At 35.0% G+C, this 22,452-nt stretch overlaps 1 protein-coding gene across 7 annotated transcripts in view; it reads left to right on the forward strand.

Annotated features, from left to right (window-relative positions):
- The window catches only part of DIP2C (disco interacting protein 2 homolog C), a 593,021-nt gene that overhangs the window by 368,401 nt on the left and 202,168 nt on the right, over nucleotides 1-22,452 (forward strand). For 6 of the 7 annotated variants that reach the window (XM_052001629.1, XM_052001631.1, XM_052001635.1 and 3 more), the window contains 3 exons: nucleotides 9,535-9,669; nucleotides 13,414-13,533; nucleotides 15,438-15,635. In XM_052001629.1, coding sequence (XP_051857589.1) covers nucleotides 9,535-9,669; nucleotides 13,414-13,533; nucleotides 15,438-15,635 — 453 coding nt within the window. The remainder of the gene's footprint in view (nucleotides 1-9,534; nucleotides 9,670-13,413; nucleotides 13,534-15,437; nucleotides 15,636-22,452) is intronic. The other variant, XM_052001630.1, reaches the window with a different exon arrangement.

Consider the following 22,452-nt stretch of genomic DNA (forward strand, 5'->3'; position numbering starts at 1 on the left):
AAAATATTTTGACCTTGACAAAGTAAATTAGGATGTAGTAGTCTACCCTTAAGAAGATTGCATGAAGTATAATGTTGATATAACTATTATGTGGGCTGGCTGAGTTGAGTTGAGGGATAGAGAGGTGTATGTGTGTGTGTGTGTGTGTGTGTGTGTGTGTGTGTGTGTGTGTGTGTGTGTGTCAGTGTGTGATCTCTCTCCTTGTTAATGATAGAAAAATAGAAATTAGACATTCATCATAGGTTCATAGATCTAGACCTGGAAGGGACTTTTTACTCAAAGGTCATTTACTCCATGTCTTTCATTTTGAAGAGTAACAAAACTAAGGATTGGGGAAGTGATTTTCTGAGTAAGACATATTGTATAGAGAGAGATCTGAACCTTGATTATCTGAATCTGGAGGCAGAGAGATTTTCATTGAACCATTTTAAAATGTATTGTATGCATCAAAATACAGAAAATTGGTCACACTTAGTCAATTACATCTTAGTATGAATGAGTTTAGGGAATCCTTTCTTTAGAGCATTCATTCCCTGGGGTTTGCGATTAGGCTCATAGGGAGAATAAAAGTCTAGTAAAGACTGATGTAATGGACATCTTCCTGCTTATAACTAAAAGCACATTCAGTTTTCTTCTTAGAAATTTTGTTACATGTTCCATAAACAGTACAGATTTTAGAGCTGCTATGTCATTATAATGCAGAATCATTGCTCTTCAGTAGTTCTATAATAGTTAATGACAGTCTTACATAGAAGAAATAGGATGGCTATGGAAATCTCAAAGGCTATTGTCTAAAGTATAAGAGATCTATTCTAACAGCTACCAAAAAATTTATCTGTACTCCTGTATATTACCATCAAAGCATAGTCCAAAAACAAAGATTCAAAATCCAAAGTGCTGGGACATCCTTTCAGGGAACCCTACATCTCTGAGTATTGGATTAAGGAAATATAGGGGAGGCATAATGTGAGAAATATTGATTGTAGAGCCAAGGACTTGGGTTTAAACACAGTCTCTCTTATTTGGTATTGTTCCAGCTTTGGGGAAATCACATAATTTCCCTAAACCTTAGTTTTCTCACCCATAAAAATGAAGGCATTGAATTGGATGATTTGTAAAATTCCTTCAGGCTCAGTCCAGAAGGCTTATTCAAAAGCTGGAGAAATATCCCCTTTTCCCAATATCTCTTTGGTCTATTGCTATTCATATGCAAATCTACAAGGAGGCAGATCGCTTCTGTCATTATCTAGTTATGAAATATATAGAATATCAAATTTGGAAGAAAACTTAGAAGTCATCTCATTTTATCAGGGAGGAAATTGAGAGCCCAGAAAGGCTCACATAGTGAGTTCATGGCAGACCCAAGATCAAAACCAAATTCTCTAGATTTAATTCTAATTGTAATGTTCATCAAAAAATAGAACCAAGTATCTCTAGTAAAGAGCAAAACTACAAAAAAAAAATACCATGTTCTTAAATACTTTGGTGGGGATTAGGTCAGGAGGTTAATTGACTGGGTCATTGGGTGAGTCTGGATGTGTACAGGCACATTAGCTCCAAACAGAACACCTTCCTCTCTTCTCCCTTGCTTTCCATGATGGAGCAAATCAGATATTTCATATGTCCAGAATAGAACAGGAGAGATGGTGTAGAAGGCACAAATGGAAACTCCTTGGAGATTCCAGCGTGATTTTTTTTTTTGATAGCTCTCCATCCCATCCTCATTGCTCAAAGTAGTAACACATATGAACGGCTGGAATCTTCTTATTCCATCCAAATGTGACAGAGGCCAGGGACCTGTTATATCTGCCCTCCCCAAACAGATAGACATCCTTGAACCAGAGTGGGGGGAGGAGAAGAGGGGATTTGATTCTAATGATTGCCTCTGCTCTAGAAATGGCTTGTTCAAGTAGGCTAATTCTTCTCACCTTACTAGTTGACTGATGGCTGCAAAGTTAACAGTGGGGTGATACAGCTGGGAACACCTTTAAAGTATGGAAGAGTCAAGAAATTCAACTCAATCAGCCAGAGGTTTCTTTAGTTGTTTTTTCATTAAATTCAGTGGCAGCTAATCAATTTTAAGTGCATTGCCTCCTCTGTATTAAAATCAAATCTAGCCCTCTTCTATTAAATTGGCCTCCGTCCTTATCACGAAAAATAATTTAGAAGCCTCGGAAACAAGATCTCTCTTGCCTTTTTGACTTGGAAACCCTCCTGTGTTGTGGTTTTGGTTTGGAACTCAATTATTTTCAGAGAGCATTTTGCATTTTCACTCTATAAAGGGGAGCCACCCCAATCAAATTTCAGAAACTGTCCCCTTCTTGAATAATAGAAGCTTGTCCTAAGAGATAAAAGTCTTTTTTTGCTGAATGTCCTCAAGCTTAGAAAGATTATCAGATCAAGATTTAATGCTAGAATGGACCTCATAGGCCAACTCACTCATTTTAAAGATGAAGAACCTGGGGTCTACCCAAGTGACCAAGAATGATCACTCAACCCACCAATAAAAGAGCTACGATTTGTACCTACATCCTCTGATTCCAAATTCAGAGGTTCCTTTTTTTCTCATAACAGCTTCCCGAATCCCCCCCAAATGAGAAAAACAGGTTCCATTTGTGAAACCGTTTGCAGTTGACAAAGGTTTTTTCACACAGTTGATCTGTGAAGTAGATACTGAAAGTATGATTATGCCCATTTCACAGATGGAAAACTGAGGCTCTGACTTAGTGAGTTGCTTGTTCAAAGCTACACAGCTAGTTGGCAATAAGACTGAAATCTGGGCCTCCCATTTCCAAGTCCCACAGGCCTCGACTTGATTATTAGTCAGGAGATGGGCCTTCCATCTGGGATGAGAGCTTTGGCATAAAAGTTAGGATACTAAATTGATCTCCCCACACCTGGGAAGGAAAAGGCTTCTTTGAACCCAGGCTGCCTTAACCTTTACCCAACCAATCAAGGGAAAAAAAACTCATTAAAGCTCTCACCTGTAGAAGGTACTTTCAAAAACTTTGCCGCAATTTTTTTTTTTAGCTTTTTAAAATTCTTGCCACCCTGATATACTCAAAGTAAGTAGGGCAGCGCTTTCTCTGACCTTCTTAACAGAAGCCAGCTGCTGAGTTTTGTGATCTTCCAGTGATGGCATATGCACAGAGATTGAAAGGGAAAGGAAAGGGAGATGACACAAATAAATTTGGAAAACACTTTGAAGTCATCCAGCTGTCCCTGTTCCTATTTTTCAATCACCAGATGTACCAGCATCATTATTTTTCCTAGCTCCATGGTAAAAATGGTTTGGTATTTGTCCGATACCAAATAGAGGTTTATAGGATATCCTTAAGGATTCAGCTACAGCCTAATCTAAACATCAATTAAGTTTGAATAAAATAAAATTCAGAGGACTCATATTTCAGCTGCTTTTGTTGGAAGGCACTATTTTGAAATTTTGTTCCTAAAATATTAGCTTCTATTGTGTTTACTTCGGAAACATAGACTCCTAGCTCATGTAATACTGAGCCACATAAAAGATGCTGTAAAAGAGAATAAAATCATCATAGAAAAGATGTATGTGTGATAAAGCAACAGGTAAAAGATAGCCTTTAGAACTGGGATTTTAGAAGTATTTTGCCCAGCACTCTTATTTTAGAAACAAGGAAACTGAGACTTAGAGAGTATGGATGATTTGTTCAAATTCTCACATTAGTAATAAATAGCAGAGTCCACATTTACTGACTTTTCTACTGCATCAGCTATGGGATCAATGAGGATTTACCAGAAGAGTGCTTGAAAGCTGAAGCAAACTCAATTCTCTTCTCTCTTGTCTTTGCCTCCAATTAGCCAAGCATCATAATGTCCATTCTTTGCATCCACAATAAGTTACTCAAACGCTCAGGAGGTACACACATATATTTTTGCCCTTAAATAACACTCTGTGTCCCACTTCTAATTGGTAATGAGCCCAAAGACAAAGTGTCATGTATTGAGTTAAATTGAATCATCAATGATGATTTATACACAAAAAATGGTGTAAATATATCAACAAGTAAATCTACTTTGGAAAAAAGAAGTTGAGCAGGCCTTTTAGCAAGGGTGAGGGATATAGAAGCAGAACTTTGGGCTCCTATTTATGAAATGTTCAAAAGCCTAAAGGAAAGACTTTGATATGTTGAATACATTTAGTTATCCACTGTGGGGAATTTCTGGGAAGACATGAATGGGAACTTTCGTGGGACAGAATACAATCAAAACTGTTCAAGGAGGCCCCACATTAATGAGGTCACAGATTCATTGAAGAATTAACGATGGCCTAAAGACAGCCAATTAATATTGAATTGTGAATAAGGAAGAAGTTGAAGAGTAAGGTAGCCTACAGTAGTAGAAAAAAATCACTGGATTTTTCCTTAGAATATCTAGTATTTGAATCCCAGTTCTGAAAGCACATATAGACTATGAAAACCTCATTTTCTTTCCTTTTTTCTCAGTTCCCTCATCTGTAAAATTAGAGGCTTGGACAAGGTGATTTCTCAAAGCCCTTTTTGCTTTACATTTTTGAGACAAGAGCTCATACTGTTTCTCAAAGGAGGGACTGTAACATTCTTCAAGAATCTTACCCTCTTTTCTTACCTTTCACAACAGTGGCAGAAGCTTGGGCTATACAAGGATAGTTCTTGGTTAGGAGAGGAATTGATGGGACAGGTTGAAGGAAAGAGGTGCTGACAGCTTTATTCACATAACAACACAGCAGGATTTGGAATTAATATACTCAGCAAACAGTTCAGAGAAACAGAGTGTGACAGGTGAAAGTATGTGAAAGAGGTGTAACTACTTCTTTCCTTCAGGTGACCTATCCAAGGTTGTATAGATGCTTTTTAGTAGAAGTCAAGAACTCAATACCTATTATTTGAATTATTTAGAACATCATGACTGTTGAATATTTTCCTTACCTCTTTTTGAGTAGATTTTAAATGTATGATTTTTTAATATTAAGTACTATCAAATTTCACTAATTTATACTCATTGCAAGACTAGTCTGAGTAAATAAAAACTTTGAATTCTTTTTATAAATAAAACTTTTTATTTTCAAAACATATGCATGGATAATTTGACAACATTGACTCTTGCATAGCCTTGTGTTTCAGATTTTCTCCTCCTTCCTCCCATCTCCTCCCTTAGATGGCAAGCAATACAATATATATTAAACATGTTAAAATATATGTTAAATCCAATATGTATAAACATTTATACAATTCTCTTGTTGCACAAGAGAAATCGGATCAAAATAAGAAAGTAAATGAGTAAGAAAACAAAATGCAAGTGAACAACAACAAAAAGCATGAGAATTTTATGTTGTGATCCACATTTAAAAACTTTGAATTCCTGAATGGAAAGAAGTTAAATTTAATGCATTCAAATATAAATAAGGCTAGCTAAGTGCAGTTTAGTAGGAGTAATCTATGTGTGTACATTAATTAGTAGATAAAAATTGGATGTTTGAAAAGTTTGTTTTCATAAGCAGCTGAATTGTGTTCTCTACTATTTTTTTATGTTTGTAGGTCACATCTTTCTTAGAAGAAAGGAGAGAAGACTCTCAGGTCCAGCCTGATGTCTGGATTATCATAAATACTAAACTAAAGAATCTAGAAATGGGGCTCCAGCTAGTACATACAATGATTCTGTTAGGTCCTAGAGGTAGACTTGGAGGACGTTCAAAGTCCTTTGTCTTTTCCAGCTCTCCCTCTCAACCATATGTGTCTCCTGTTGTTTATTTGGGTTCCTGGCAGGAAAGAAGCCTTTAAGGCTATAAAATCTATTTCCTCTTTTAAAACCTCAATCAACAACATAGTCTCTGCTTCTTAATTCCCCTGCCCCCCTTTCTTATCCTCTCCCAATCTGCAACTATGAGAAGCCTCAGTAGCCAGTAGGACTGATTCTAGCAAGGGGTTAAATCCTAGAGATAGAATTTATGATTTCCTTAGTACCAGGAATTCTGAGATGAAGAAATTCATCAACTAAATTAAGGCAGCAATGTTTCTGCAACACAGTCTTAAAGAGTTGTCTTGAAACCTGAGAAGTTAATTGACTTGCCCATGGTCATTCACCCAGAATGCATCCAAGGAAGAGCTTGAATCCAAGTCCCCAGTCTTCAAGAGCAACTCTCTACCTACTATACAACACTGCCTCTCAGTGGCAAACAGTAATAAAAGGAAGAATTTCTGGACAAAAATAGTAATAACCATTTATAAAAATCCATTATTTGTTCAGAAAAATCTAAGCACAAATAGATAGAGGTCTGGAAGTCAGGAAAATCTCATTTCAGATCCAGTCTAAGATACTAGCTATGTGACCTTGGTTAAGTCAGCCTCTTTTGCCTCAGGGTAAAAATAGGGATTATAACTGTAGCTACCTCCTAAGATTGTTGTGGAAGCCTAATAATAATTGTACAACCCTTAGTACAATGCCTGGCACATAATAAGTGCAACATAAATGCTAGCTATTATTTTCATTATATCATCATCATCGTTATCATGATTATGATTATTGTCATAATTAAGCCAATGCAAAACCAACTTACCAAATATAGTTATTCATGAATCATTCACATATCCCTAGTAAATCTTGGGTTCTTTTATTCTTCTATTACCCATTTCTGAAATTTCTGAAAAAAGCCACTTTTACTTGTTTTCAAAAAGACTTGTATTTATTACTACTCATTTCCATCACCCCAGAAGGTTAAGACCTATAGAAGCTCCTTAAATTTTATTTAGGTTTTCTGCCTTCATTTCTTTTTTCTTCCTCTACCTTGCTCTTTTGCTTTTTTCCTCTCCATTAAGGTTCTACTTCAAGATTTTTCTTCCTCTTCCTTCTTGTTTTTCTCTTTCTATGTAAGTGGGTACATACTCCTGTTTTCTTCTATGCCTTCTAGTATTTTTGTAACCCCTATAGCTCTTCTCAATCTCCTATTATACACTATGAACAATCTCAGAGTTTAAGTACTTTACTGGAAGGAAGAAGTTGTGACAATTGACTATGTTTGGATCAATATTTAGAATAACACAGGGCTATGTCTGCTTATTGTTTAATGATGTTGTTGAATCTCTTTCCTCCCCCTAAAATTGGAATTCCTTTTTGTGTCAACAAAAAAGAAAGCTATGGTATCTTTCTCAGAATGATGCTTTTAAGTACACAAAACAACATATATGGGAAAGTGTCCAAAGAAAGCCTATAATATTATACATAGTATATGTAGGAATATATGTATGCATATCTATATCTATACACATATTTTTGTTGTTATTCTTTCATTTCAGCCATTTCTAACTCTTTATGACCCCATCTGAGTTTGTTTTGAACAAAAATACTGGAATGGTTTGCCATATTCTTCTCAAGCTCACTTGATATAGACAAGGAGACTGAGATAAATTGGGTTAAGTAACTTGCCCAGTGTTACACAGCTAGTGTCTGAGGCTCGATTTGAATTCAGGAAGATTAATCTTCCTGATTCCAGGTGTGGTACTCTGATCATTAAACTACATAGGTGCCATACACACACAATGTAAATCAAATTATGTATTATATATAATCATGTGTGTATATATACATGCATACATTTACAAGTTCATGGAACTCAGATTAAGAATCTCCTATTCTAAAATGATACTTGTAGGGGTTTGAGACTCCTTTATTAGAGTTCATTATAACCTATCCACTCTTTGTCGGTTGACATCATGAGTTGCCGTGGCCAGAACATTTCACCACAATGTTGCATTCTTCTTGTAAAGAGCCTCTCACCCCAACTTGGAAGATCTTCAACTGCCAGTGTGAATCTAGGTTCATGCTCAAAGCCCTTTCATAAACCTTGCCAGAACTTTTATTGCACTAAGCCAGATTTAAAGAATCTACTATCTCTCCATATCCCTGAGAGGCATCTAAGTTAGACATTTCAGCAGTATTAAATGGAGCTGTTACAAGAAACCATTATCAAGGAAAGAGAGGTATACCTGTAGTTGATTGTGCTGTGATTGATTCTGTCTGTATGTATTGTTTCTTGTGTTTTTTTGGGGGTGAACAATCCACCAGGGAAAACACTTTATAACATATTACTCAGAGGCATGCTGTGTAATCTGTCTGTCCCACTCACCTGGAGCAATACACACCAAGAAGAACCTCAGAAAGTAATTTCAAAAAGTATTTCTTGTGGGACAAGAAGTAAAGGTTACTATCTAACAAAGCCACATATGTAATTTTCTACAATTGTCATTTGAGACTTTTAAAAATTTTTACATTTTGAAAAATCTTGAACTTAAGCATCTCTCATAAAAGGACGTTTCCACATATATAGCAAATCACAAAAAGAAGATTTTATATGAAACTGTGACTTTCCATTCATACTATTTATTAAAAAAGGATATGCTAAATTCTCTACGTTTATTTCAAAACTGTCCTGCTTATCTGTGCTTCCTTCTGAACTTCCTTTTATTCTCTTATCTGCATTTAAAAAATGTTACAGTGGCTCTCTTTATTTTTTTAAAATCACAATTCCCCTTCCTCTTTTACTTCTTCTTAATTAATTATGTATCAAAAAGGGTGGCAGAGAAGGGTAGTTACAAATAAATATAGTCTAACAAAATGAAGCCACAGAGTGGCCATGTCTAATAATGTATATATAAAAATGGACTTTGTATCCATCACCCTCTGTCAGGAGGTGGGTTAATGTGCCTCAAGTTAGATACCATAGTTAAGACAGCCCTATATTGTTCTGACAATTCATGAGATTCATGAGATTAACGCTGAAGTTTTACTAATTTTTAGATTCAACAACTTGATTTATCTTAAACTGAGAAGCATAATGGATCATCATGGAGCTGGAAAGACCTGAGTTTGAGTGCTGTGTCAGATGCACATTAGCTTTGTTTCTTGACGAGCCGCTCAACTTCCCATGTTCTAGAGCCTAGCTTCTTAAATTGTAATTCACCACCCATGTAGAGAATTGTAACTGAAAGCAGGAGTCACAAAATTATGATTTATTATCAGTAAGTGTTTGATATGTATATCTATTTTATATACCTATACACTCAGAATCATGTAAAAATTTCTTGAGAGAAAAGGGATTGTCAGTGGACAAAGTTTTAGAAGTCCTGTTCTAGACAACCGTGTAAGACTGTGAGTTACAAAGAAGGCACTAACTTACATTTGTAGAGGGAGTTTTCTCACCAGGAGCTCTGTATATCAGTGAAATAACAGGTCCAACCCTTATTGTTGTTCCTAACTTGTTTTTAGCTCTGTTCTCTTTAGGTATCCTATTGTACCTTCTTTCCTATTATACCAACACTTTCTGTGTTGAAAAATCTTATATCATCTTTGGTCTAGAATAGTGCTCATCTGACCTGTTCAAAAGCAAAAGAAAAGATACCTGTATATTTCTGAATAATAACAAGCTTCTTTTCTCAGGATGTGGTCCTTACTTGGTGATCTAAATAATTTCATTAACCAAGATCATTAAAAAAAAAAACCCTAATAATTCATTATTTTTCTTCACAGAAAATCATTCCGCACCTCCCGATGTTACCACTTACACCTCAGAACACTCAATACAAGTTGAAAGACCTCAAGGATCGACATCATCACGAACAGCACCAAAGTATGGAAATGCTGAACTCATGGAGACTGGGGATGGTATGTCTTGTAGCCTTCCCCCCTTTTCTCTTTTCTTTCCTCTCCTTTTGAGTTCCGATTTTCATTAGCCCATCTTTCCACTCCCATAATTTGTGTGCTATAGACATCTGTTTCTTGTTTCTTCTGGCCGTATTTCACTCAGAAATGCATCCACAACCCAGTTTGCAGGATCTTTTTGAACCCCTCCAATAAGGTGGCATATGGAAAGCAAATGACAAGCTCCAAGATGTTCATCACTGAGATATGATTTTTTTGAGGGAGGGGATTTGAGCAAGTGTCATTATGAACAGAAGAAAGAAGACTCCAAAGACATTGATGTTTTACCAGATGTATAAACAGGATAAATGCAGAGATTAGAACACATGGACTAAGATGACAACCAGAAAAGTGAAGGTGAAGTTAAGTGGAAAACAAGAGTAGACAGAAGGGCACTTGAAAAGAAGGTATTTCAGATTCAGAAAGAGAAAAGTATGCCACAAAAATCTTGTGGTGAAAGAAAAGACAATTTAAGTGCTGCAGAGTTTGCATAACTTTATTCTTGGGATGTTGTTAGGTGTTGGGGCCTTTTATAATTGAGAATAGTATGCAGTAGAGAGTACTTGGGCCCCAGCATCACATGGCTCAAGTGCTTGAGTTTATTCTTCCACTTTCTCAAACTCTGGCCCTTTCAGATTATACATGGGTACAGTTGATAAAGAAAGGGTTTAATTTCCGACATGAATGTCACATAAAATTTGGACAAAATTTAGACTTTTTCAACACACTGACCTAAGGCTTATATATTGTGATGAGAAATTGACTAATATGAATCTTTCTAATCCTTTCTGTTTTTTTAAACTAGTTTCCTTTCTACAAGTTACTTAAGCTACCTAATTCTTATTTCCCTTCTTGGTAAGATGTAGAGAATAACTCTTGGAGTAACATAAGAATAAAATGATAAAGTATTTGGAAAAACAAATTGGGAAAGTAATTAAGTATTTGGGGAAAATAGGATTATAAATTTATCAAGTTTAGGACTACTTGGGCTATATATTTTCTTTTGCAGGTGACAGGATTGAAAATGATAACCCCACTAACTATGGGAACCAAAGGCATGAATTTTAAGCTGCTAACAGTGATATCAGAGAGTAATGAAGGGAACCAATGGCATTGGGCTCTTCTGTCTAATAAGAGAACTTATTACATAGCATGGTGATTTTTTTGTGATTAAACAGATGGATGAATAAATATCAGTCCCTGTTGTGACCAGTGACATTTTTTTATGAGAGCTAAGCATGCCAAAATGCTGTAAAATTAAAATTATAAAGAAAAAAATTGGCATAAATTCATTGTTTTATTATTTCTGTGCCAAATTGGTTAAGTACTTTGCAATAATTCATTACTGAATAGAAATATCTTAGTAGGAGGACAAGTGTCACCTGAATTGAGTTGAAAATAGTTACCTAATTAAGGGGTATGTGTGTATATCTGTGAAACTATACCACATGTTGATAAGGAAACACGGTTCAATAATAGCACTGATTTTGGATTTGAAGAAATTGAGTTCAGATCTTGGCTCTTCCTCATGAGTTGCATGGCCTTGGACAAGCCAATTTGATTTTCTGAAAAGGGTTTGACTAAATCAGCAGTGAGCCATGAACTTTAAAATTTTTTCATAGCCATATTTTTTAATTTTATTTTTATAATAGTTTTTTTTTTATTTTTCAAAATACATGCAAAGATTCTTTTTAACATTCAACCTTGAAAAACCTTGTGTTCCATATTTTTCTCCCTCCTTCTCCTAGACAGTAAGTAATCCAATATAGGTTAAATATGTTCACTTATTCTAAACATATTTCCACATTTATCAAGCTACACAAGAAAGATTAGATCAAACAAGAAAAAATGAGAGAGAAAAAACAAGCAAGCAAACAATATGTTGTGATCCACATTCAGTCTCCATAGTACTCTCTCTGGATATAGATGGATCTCTCCATCATAAGTTTATTGGAATTGGTCTGAATTACCTCATTGTTGAAAAGAGCCAAGTCCATCACAGTTGATCATCATATAATCTTGTTGTTGTTGTGTAGGATGTTCTTTTGGATAATCATCTTTCAATATAATTAGTTTTCTTTGTACCTTCCTTACCACAAAAACATTATCCTAATGGTTGATCATTTTCAACAGATTGTCAAAGGGGTCCACAACAAATAAAAAAGTTTGAGTACTTTGTACTAAATGTTTCTTATTTTATATGTTATTTTTTATATCATAAAGTCCCTCATATGTAGTTCTAAATCTGTTAGTGTCTCTTATTTTTTCATTTTTAAAATTTTGTTTTAATTCCTCTGTAAATTTATTATTTGTTCAGCTGATTTTTATTGTTATTATTAGCATTACTCAGAGTTTTCTAAGTTCATTTTCTCAGTGATTCACTCATGAAGAGCCTGGTGGCATGACCCATGAGTCATTACTTATAATTTCCCCACTGTTGCTTGCTATTGTTTAGGGATATAGCCCTCATGTTTAAGGGAGATTTAGGGAGAATTTTTGCTTATTGAAACATTCTATCTTGAAAGGCACTATATGTATTTGTTTATATCTCTAGATACACATAAGGCTTAAGTGTAATAGGATTCCATAAGGTCTGTATTTTTTTTCCTTAAAGAAAGATATTTGGAAAATCCATTATTTATCTCTTCTGTTCATTGATGGATAATATTTTGAATTATTTTGAATCATCCTAGAAGCAAAAAATGAAACTTTAACAATGATTGTTGAAAGTCTTGTTTAGAAAGTGCATGTTAAATGAATATGTGTTCTCCCATCTTGTATAGATCACATAGAGAATACAATGGGAATGGCAGTGTTACATTGTAGTAGCTTATACTTATATAAATCTTTAAAAAGTAGGTTACACAATTCATTTTGTTTGATTCATACAACAATGCTGTAAGGCAGACACTATAGGTGTTAGCATCTACATTTTATAGAGGAGCAAGCTGAAACTCCAGGGGATAAATAATTTGCCTACAATTTCCTACATCTCGAATAAATGGATCTGGGTCCAAAGACCAAAACTCTGATCTTTTGTGATGCCATAATTAGTGCTTTTTCCAGTGGGCAACATTTTTCTTTAGTGTAAAATACTAACAATAAAGTCTTACTATATGTATTAAATGATTGAGTCTTGGATTGTGATGGCATGGATAAAGAAAACTCTACTGGATAAGAGAACTCTTTGTACTAATACAGGATGACACATTCTTTATTACTTGTAGTTTTAGAGAGTTAATTGACTTATTCAAGGTAATATAGTCACCTTGGCAGAGATGAGTCTTCCTGACTTCAAGGCCTCTTCTCTCCTCTGCCATGTTGCCTCTCATACTGCAAATGTTGGATTGGGAATTGGGTCAAGGTCATCATTAGAAACTAAAATTTGATCACAGAATATTCCCCCATAGAATCCATAAAAAAGGACACAAAATAGCATCACATAATAAAGTCATTATCTTTATGTCTGTCTGGATATACATTTGTTCAACCAAAACTGTTTAACTCTGAAAGCTGTTCCCTCAGTACAGTGGTTCAGGGTAGGATGTCAGCCCCACGTGGGTTTTTTTTTTTATTTTTATTTTCTAAACAATCCCAGATCTAAAACATCAAACTCTTGTTTCATTGCCAATTATTACCATGTTTCCTTGTTTAAATCCTGAGTTGCCTGGAAGCCATCTCATCTCTCCCATGGTCCCTATTCTTCAGGAGTACCTGTGAGCAGCCGAGTGTCAGCAAAGATTCAACAGCTGGTCAATACCCTCAAACGGCCCAAACGACCTCCGTTACGAGAATTCTTTGTAGATGATTTTGAGGAATTGTTAGAAGGTAAAAAAAAAAAAAAAGAAAAGAATAAAAAACTTTTTATTTTTATTTTTTGGCTTTTGGATGTTGTTAAATGCTATGAACTGTAATAATGTTGTTTCTGCTAGAGCTATTATCTTGAAAAGAAGAACATCTCATTTCCTGAGATGACTAGACTTTAGCAAAGAAAGCTCAGATAAAATGAAGGTCCCTAATGATCAACTTGAGCAATGAGCCAGATGCTTGGTGACTCAGGATTGTAATCCCAAATTGATTACTTGGTGCATCACCTTCAGCAGATTGTGATTTTATCATCTGAGCTAGAGCTCCTCTGAGAGTATTGGAGTGTTTCAGAAGGGGTGTGAATTATGGGACAACCTAACTTGCAGGAAAGAATGTTTCTCAGTGTAAGTGTGAGTATATATTTCCAGAGTGAAACACGATGCTACCATTTTTCTCCTTTTCTTGTCCCAGTGTAAAAATGTGAGTGCCTGGCATCAAAATTGCTTTGGTTTTCCTTTAAAAAATAGATAAGAATCAAAAGTGTTAGGTTCATGCAGAAAAGGAAATCTCTTATTGAAATGAACTTGATCTTAAAGATGAAATCCATGTTTATGTAGTTATCAGTATTAGATATCAGTTGTGATATGGTCAGAATGAGCATTATCATCTTGTTCTATTGATAAACAGTTCTTGAACAATTATAAGACATAAAAGATTTTATAAGGATAGAAAAAGTTGTCTCTCGCCTCTATCTTTCTAATCCAAATAATTGGACTAAAGGCATTTTATTGTTAAGCTTATGTTAGAGATTTACTTAAGGATATAGTTTTCCCTTGCACTTCCCCCTACTCCATTGAAATATTTATCTTACTGATTTAGGGTGGAAATGTACTTTAGCAATAACAAGTGCTAAAAAGACTTTTATAAAATCTAAAGTAATTTTCCTAGGCTGATTATCTTCTTTCGTCTAAATATTATTGGTATTCTAATATAAAATGGGTCTTCTAATTCTTTTTATTTCCCTCTGCATCAGTTCATATAAGCTTTTCCCTGTCTTTTTTAAATCATACATTTTCTCATCTTGTAGCACAAAAGTATTCATTTCATCATACTACATACTACAACTTAGCCATTCCTCAATTGGTGAGAATCATCTTATTTTCCAGGTTTTTGACACCACAGAAAAAGTTGCTATAGATATTTTTGTACTTAAATTCTTTTTTGGATTCTCTCCCTTTTTCTTTGACCTGTTGAGTTTAAACTATACAGCGAAATAGCTTAGCCAAAGGACTTCAACTACTTACTATTTGAGTATTTTTCCAAATTGTTTTCCAGAATAATTGTATCCATTCATAAGTCTACCAACAATGCATTGATGTGCATATTTTCCTACAGTCCCTCCAACATTTGTCATTTTCCTTTTATTTTTATTTCTACTATTCTATTAGACTTGAGATAGAATCTCAGAATTGTCAAGTATTTTTTCATATGGCTAGAGATAGACTTGATTTCTTTCCTGGAGAACTGTCTGATCATGTCCTTAAACCATTTGTCACTTGGGGAATGGCTATTTTGCTTACAGATTTAATAGTATGACCATAAAAGTTTTGACTCTTGGATAAGAAAAGATACATTTTTTAAAATTGCCCCTTGTCAGTCAGCAAAATGTTTTGACCTATTGTGTTTGGTGTGTGTGTGTGTGTGTGTGTATGAGTGAGAGAGAGAGAGAGAGAGAGAAAACATAGCCATTTCATTTATGAAAATTCTGCTTTCTGAGAAATATACATACCTAGCTCCTTCCACCTGAGTTTAACCTTTCCTTTTTTCAAAAAAATTCTATGATGCTTTGAAAAAAAGACTGAATTTTACAGATATGAAAATGATATTGATATGAGACTAATTCTGCTTTTGTAATTCACATAAAGTTCAACAACCAGATCCAAATCAACCAAAGCCAGAAGGAGCACAGATGTTGGCAATGCGTGGGGAACAGTTGGGTGTGGTAACAAATTGGCCACCATCATTAGAAGCTGCATTACAACGATGGGGGACCATTTCACCAAAGGCCCCTTGCCTAACCACTATGGACACAAATGGAAAACCACTGTACATTCTTACTTATGGTAAGTAATTCCACTTTTTTTTTTTTACCATATTTCATTATACTGGTTCTTCCACCTATGTAGACCTCCTTCTGTCTTACCTTCCTTTTCCTTTCCTCTTCACTATAGATAGATATTCTCTCAGAGTTCTGTCATTGGCCTTCCTCTGCCTCTACATTTCTTCTATGTGTGAGTTTAATGGCTTAAACCATCCCCATTGAGGACAGTTGACTCAGACTCTCAAGATACAGAGTTGTTTAGCTTTAGACATGCCTTCTCTCCACCTAGATGGCACAATAGAGCGAGATGGACCTGGAGTCAGGAAGACTCATGACTTCTTGATTTCTAATCCAGCTACAGACACTTACTGGTATATGACTCTGAGCAGTTACTTAGCCTTGGTTACTTAGTTTTTCATCTGTCAAATGAGCTGGAGAAAGATATGGCAAACTGCTTCAGTATCTTTGGCCAGAAAACCTCAAATGGGGTCAGGAACAGTCTGAAAAATAATTCAATTCAATTCTCCCCAAACATGGATTTCTGTTTTATGGCTATATCTATCTGAAAGACTTTTTTGTTGCCTCAAACTCAACATGTTCAGAAATAGTCACCATTTTGCTCCATTTAAAATAGCTTATCCTGGTTTCACAGTTGTTATTATTGTTGTTATTGTTTTTAATGGCATCACCATGCTTCCAAACCAATTGCCTTGGAATCCTCTTTAACACTTCTCTCTCCCTCATCTATTACATCCAATTAGTATTTGAATCTAGTATTTTCTCACATTGGTCCCTTTCTTTGTCAGGTCTTCCTTGCTTTTAGCTGAAACTCTCTTAATAAATCATTTATTAATTTATCTATCTCCCTCCACACCTCTTCCCTTCTAATCCCTTACAAGATAAATCTTTCCTTTTTGAAAAAAAATCTCTTGGACTAAAATTCAAGTCCTTCTGATTTTTTTATTCTAACTTGTCTTTCTAGTTATTTTTATATTATTATCTTATATAGTTGTTCCTGCAAACATGTCTGGTGCTTCTCTGACCATTAGTCTTTTTTTATGCTATTCCTTCTGCCTAGAATGCCCTCTTAAAATATTGTAAATCCCATTGTTGAAGTTCTAATTGTCCTTCAAGATGTTTCTGAAATGCAATTTCTTCTAATCAGGTCTTCTTAATAACCCATTAGCTAACATGATCTTGACTACCTCTGATCTTCTTTAGTACTTTCTAACTTTCTTGGGGAATTTCTCTCATACTATCTTGAATCTTAATAAATTACACATCTTATTAGTTCATCTCTCTTATATCCTAAGATCTTTGAGGATGACTGTGTCTTAATCATATTTGACTACTCCATAGAAGATAGTATTTGTATATAGTATATATTCGTTAAATATCTTTTAAAGCAATGAATGAATATTGCATTTTGAAAGTCGTCCCATTACTTTCCTGTGTCTGCTTAAGAGGTTGTTTAAAAAAAAAAAAAAGAAAACAAGCAACAACAGTTGCTTTTGATTTGTGATAGTCATTTTTCAAAGATATTTCTTATGGGAAAAAAATCCGATCTAGTATTTTTTAAAGTAGCCTTGTATACATGTTTTATAGTAAGTAAGAAACTACATCTTTGGCTATTTCTGAACAAAGTAATGCTCTCATAGTCATAGGTAGGAGAAGTTGCTACTGGTATCATTTAATAGAAATGTCAACAGGTCAGTGATTTCATGTTAATTGCAGATTAGAAATTCTAATAAGGTGAGGGTTTTTTGCCTGATGTATAATTAACAACTCCTACCTAGAGATCAGTATGACTCTACTCAGAATGCTCCCTGACCTCCTTTAACATGAAAACAGAGACAATACAATGGTTTCAATGCCAGACAAGTTCTCTTTGCCTCCTGACACACATATTTGGTGATAAGGAAGCTCCTTTTTTATACTAAGCCCTTGATTAATGAGTGGAAAAAAATCATTACATATACACACTCCAGTTTCATGAATGAGAACAGTATACAATATTTTGTTACTGGAATTTATTTGAGAAGCTTTTGTGAATTTTAATAGTTTCCTTGGGTTAGTTTAGAATTAAACTTTTTTTTTTCCTCTCTTGAAAGACTTCCATCAAAAACATAGCTGATTTGAAGTTAAGATGGTCAGTCGTTGTTGGGTGGGCCCAAACTGACAATACCAGACCACATTGAAAAGAGACCTGAAAGCACATTGCTTTTTTTCTGAATTTAACCTTGTGGCAGTGAGTCATGGAACTGAGCTCAGCCAGACCATGTGCTTGAAACACTTGATTTTGTTGTTCTTTTCATTAATATTTGACTGCCTATATAGTATGCCAGGAACTGAATGAAGTGCTTAGCCTTGAGCCATATTCTTTAAGCACTAACAAATTTTAGGCCAAGAATTTGAACACATGGGAAAAAGTAAAAGATGTATATTTAGTGGTCTATAGAATGATGAAAAATTCATACAATCTAAGTAAAGAAATTGACAGGGAAGCAAATGGAGGAAGTGAATTTTAATGGAGCATTTGAGGCAGAAGAGAAAAAAAATCTTATTTTTTTTAAAGTTTTTCCTATTTATATGATGTGTAACACATAGAAATAGCATAGCATGGTGTATAGAATTCCTGGATTTGAATTCAGACTTAGTCATATAATCTTCAGATAGACATATAAGTGCTCAGTGGACAGATCACTACTCCTGTAATCAGGAACTCTCATCCATTGTAAATTCAAATCCAGCCTCAGATCCTTACTAGTTATGTGACCCTGGACACATCACTTAACCCAGTTTTTCTTAGTTTCCTCATCTGTGAAATGAACTGGAGAAGAAATGACCAACCACCTCAATATCTTTACCAAGAAAACTGCAAATGGAATCATAAAGAATTGAATTTGAATGAAATACCACAGCAACAATAGTCATTTAATCTTTTTCAGGCACAACTTCTTCAATTATAATGTGTCTAATAGTACCTAATTCACAACGTTGCCTTGAGTACCACATCAGAAAATTTATAGAAAGCACTTTATAAATGTCAATTATTATGAACTTAGAATACCCCTGGGAATGAAGTGAATAAAGAAAGCGAGGTGGGGCAGGAAAGTGAAATGAGACAAGAGGGAGAGGTAAAGGAAGTGTGGTCAAATTAAACTTTTCACACTGAAAATAAATTGTTGGATTTTTCCTTTAGGCCTTAACCCAGAAAAGCTGAGTAAGTCTGTTAGGTCATCACTGAAACTGTGTCTTCCTGTTGAACATATTTGGTCATTATCGCTGCATGTGTGTGGTATGGCCTCAGGTTCACAAACTTGGTCATCCTCATGGCCTCTCCTGATGCTATTCTTCTTGTTTCTCTAACAACAAATCACAGGGTTAGGTTATAGGCAAAATATCATTTTCATACAGCTGCTACCTCCAGAGAGGAAATAGGATTTATCTCCAACTCTTTATAAATAGCACACAACTTTTAGCATTTTAAAGGATTTTATAACAGATTTTATAGTAGAGGGAAAAGCAGAATGGAATAATAATAACAGTCAGTATTTATGTAGCACTTTGGAGTTTACTAACAACTTTATAGATATTATTTGATTTTCACAGTAACTCTGAGAAGTTAGATGTTATTATTAATCCATTTTATATGTGAGCAACTTGAGGTGAAGTGATTGATCTGATGTCACTTAATTAATGTGTCCGAAGCAGGATTTCAACTCAGGTTTTCTCAACTCAAGACCTTACACTCTGTTGTATAATGGAAAGATATTACATTTCAAGTCATAAAATCTGATTTTGAGTGCTAGCTCTGTAACTTACTGCCTTTGTGACTTTGAACAAGTCACCATATCTTAATTTCCTGTAAAAAAAAAATCTGTGCAGTGTTGAATTAATGGAGTTCTATGGTTCTTTTCACCTCAAAAGATTATGATTTTATGAAACATAATGAGAGGGGCTAATTGGAAAATATCTTAAGCAAAGATTAAGAAAATCTGTTAGTTGGCTGTAATCCTAGTTTTCCTTGCACATTTGTAGGAATCAAGATTTGCCCCTTTCTCAATTTCTCTTTTCTTTTTCTAATTTATTCTCTACTCTTCTACATTTTCATATCATTCATCTAGTCTATTGCAAATTTATGATCTGTAGCTGATAAATATTTGGTAATGTTATAGAAATCTTATCTTTTCTAGAGTTCCCTTCTCCAACCCACATTAAGCCTCTGACTTGGACTGGTGACTCCCATTTCTAAAATATCCTCAGCTGAGCCCTTTTATACTACATGAGTTTGACAGGAGTCATATGACTTCTCTTGGTATTTGGGATTAAAAAAAAACCCAACTCATGCTCCTTTAAGACTTCCACTTCATTTGTCTTAGGCCTTTTCTTAGAAAGCCAAGTCTCTGATCCTGAACATTAACATCCTTTTAACTTTGAGAACTTTCCTAGTTCAACTAATACTATCAGTATTGTGAAATTGGCTTTCCTTCCTCATGGCCTCAGATTTTCATCTGATCTTTCTCCATCCTGGATGCCCTGTGACCTCAGAATCTTTCACACTTCGTAAGATTCAGACTACTTGCCCTATGCTCTAATCTATGACTGTGATTGATCCAATATTGGTACTACCTGGAAAAAAGTACCTTTTCAGGCTATTCTTATTTTCCATTTTGAGTTCTGCCCACTGTGATGATCCTTCCAAGTCCTAGCCTTCCTACCCAGGATCCCATTTCAGGCCTTCTAGGCTTACATATCAAGGGTAAAGGCAATAATCTTAGGTGTAGATATAATCTACCAGATAATATTAGATTACTCCATAGATCCAATATTCTTATTCTATCCTTTCCTGAGTATCATCTTACTGAGTTATGGCTTATGTTCCTCTCTAATTAGTGGATTTTACAAGAGGATAAAAGAGCATACTTGACTTTCATGGGGTACATAATATCAAACATGTCTTCTCCATTAAGGGCAGGGTTTTCTACCATACTGAACTGGTTTATCAGTTGTTGTTTATTTGAAAACATTAGCTGTTTATATGAAAAGCCTATTTTATTTTTATCTCTTAATTGGTTCATTGATTCAGACATACTATACAAAAGGAATTGTACATGGAGGAAATGTCCGGAATATGAACCATGCCCATCCATCAAGAAAAGATTGAGCCCATGTAACATCTAGTCACTAAGTAGCCTTCCCTGTCTACCTTAGATAAAAACATAGCTTCTCTGCTTCAGAGACCAGGTTTATAGCAAGGAAATATTACCATCACTAATAAGGCTAAAGTAAATGTGAGCCCATAAATTATCTGATGACATAATTTCTTTGGGTATTCCAGATTGCTTTATATGAATGTGAAAGTGCAGCTGACCACATCTAACTGAAACCTAATAGCTGATAACTTCTGTTCCTAGTTATGGTTCTTAGCTCATCAAAAATGTTAAAGAATCAAGAATAACTACTGACCTCATTGCCATATTCATTGTGTACCATGATGGTATGATTAAAAGAGATTCATATTGTTGTGTGTGTTACTCAGCAATCATTCAGTGAATGCTGATGCTTATGTTCTTAGCCTAATGATTTATTGACAACTGAAAGCTGCTGTCCTACTTACTGACTTATTATAGATTCAGAATCATAGCCATTGAATTTAATTAATAATTATTAAATCTAATCCACAACCTATTCTAATAAGTTCTATTCTAATGGATGCTGGGGATTTGAAGAGAGAAAATGGAAACACCCTGCTCTCAAGGATCTCCTAGCTCAGGAAGAAAAAATTGGATAAGACAAATGCATTTTTGTGAGAGATTTAACATATTGGAAGAAAGGGTTTCTGAATGGGAAGAAATGAAGGAAGAGGGAACTGGAAAGGATGTGACATCTGCCTTGGACTTTCAGGAAGAAAAGGCTGCCAGAAAGAGAGTTACAGGAGACTGTTTTAAGTATGGGGGACAACCCATGGAAAACAAGAAAACTTGGGAAGGACGAGAACAGGGTTTGGCAGGAACCACATCAAGTCATGTTTAGGGAAACAGTATAAGACAGTCTGGCTGATTCATTCAAGTATTTATGGCTAGTTACCTCCCCCGTCTTTCTTCAGCTCACAATCTCTGTTCTCAGGAAGCTACAGGTTTAATTGAGAAGATTAAACTGGAAAGGATACAGCTAAGCATCAAGGTGAAGGGATAGGGTATATTCATTTGAATTGAGTAAGCATAGTTTTGTCAAAACTTTTCTGAGGCTTTAGTTTCTCTGTCCCTGTTTGTCTGTCTCTCTATCAGACACACACACACACACACACACACACACACACACACACACACACACCCTTGGCAGTTTCTTTTTAAAAAAATTTCTTTTAACAAGTCAAATAAAAAAAAGATTACTTTGTGTCAAATTTACCATGACACCATGCCTGGAAAAACAATTAAAAACAAAAAAAGAAAGATGGTCCCTACTTTTGAGGAGTTTACATTTTCTTGGGGGAAAGATAATACATAAAAGGAAATTGAAAAGGAGAGGGAGGAAAGAAAAAGGTACTTGTGCAGGAGCATGGTAGAAAAAATCATGGCAGCAGATTAAAGGGAGAGAATTAGGGGTATAGAATATTTCTGGCATGAGAAATTGAGGAGGTAGCAATGTCCAGAGTGAAGCATTAGATAACATCTAATGTTATTAGAGAATAACAAAGATCTCATATAAAAGCCCCATCTCTGCAGTCATGTTCAATTCTCTGGGATTTTAGTTGGTGTTTGGTAAGGAGTGGATTGCCATTTCCTTCTCCAATTTATTTGATAGATAAGGAAACTGAGTCAAACAGAGTTAAGTGC

The sequence above is a fragment of the Antechinus flavipes genome, chromosome 5 (genome assembly GCF_016432865.1).
Source record: "Antechinus flavipes isolate AdamAnt ecotype Samford, QLD, Australia chromosome 5, AdamAnt_v2, whole genome shotgun sequence".
Classification (NCBI taxonomy): Eukaryota; Metazoa; Chordata; class Mammalia; order Dasyuromorphia; family Dasyuridae; genus Antechinus; species Antechinus flavipes.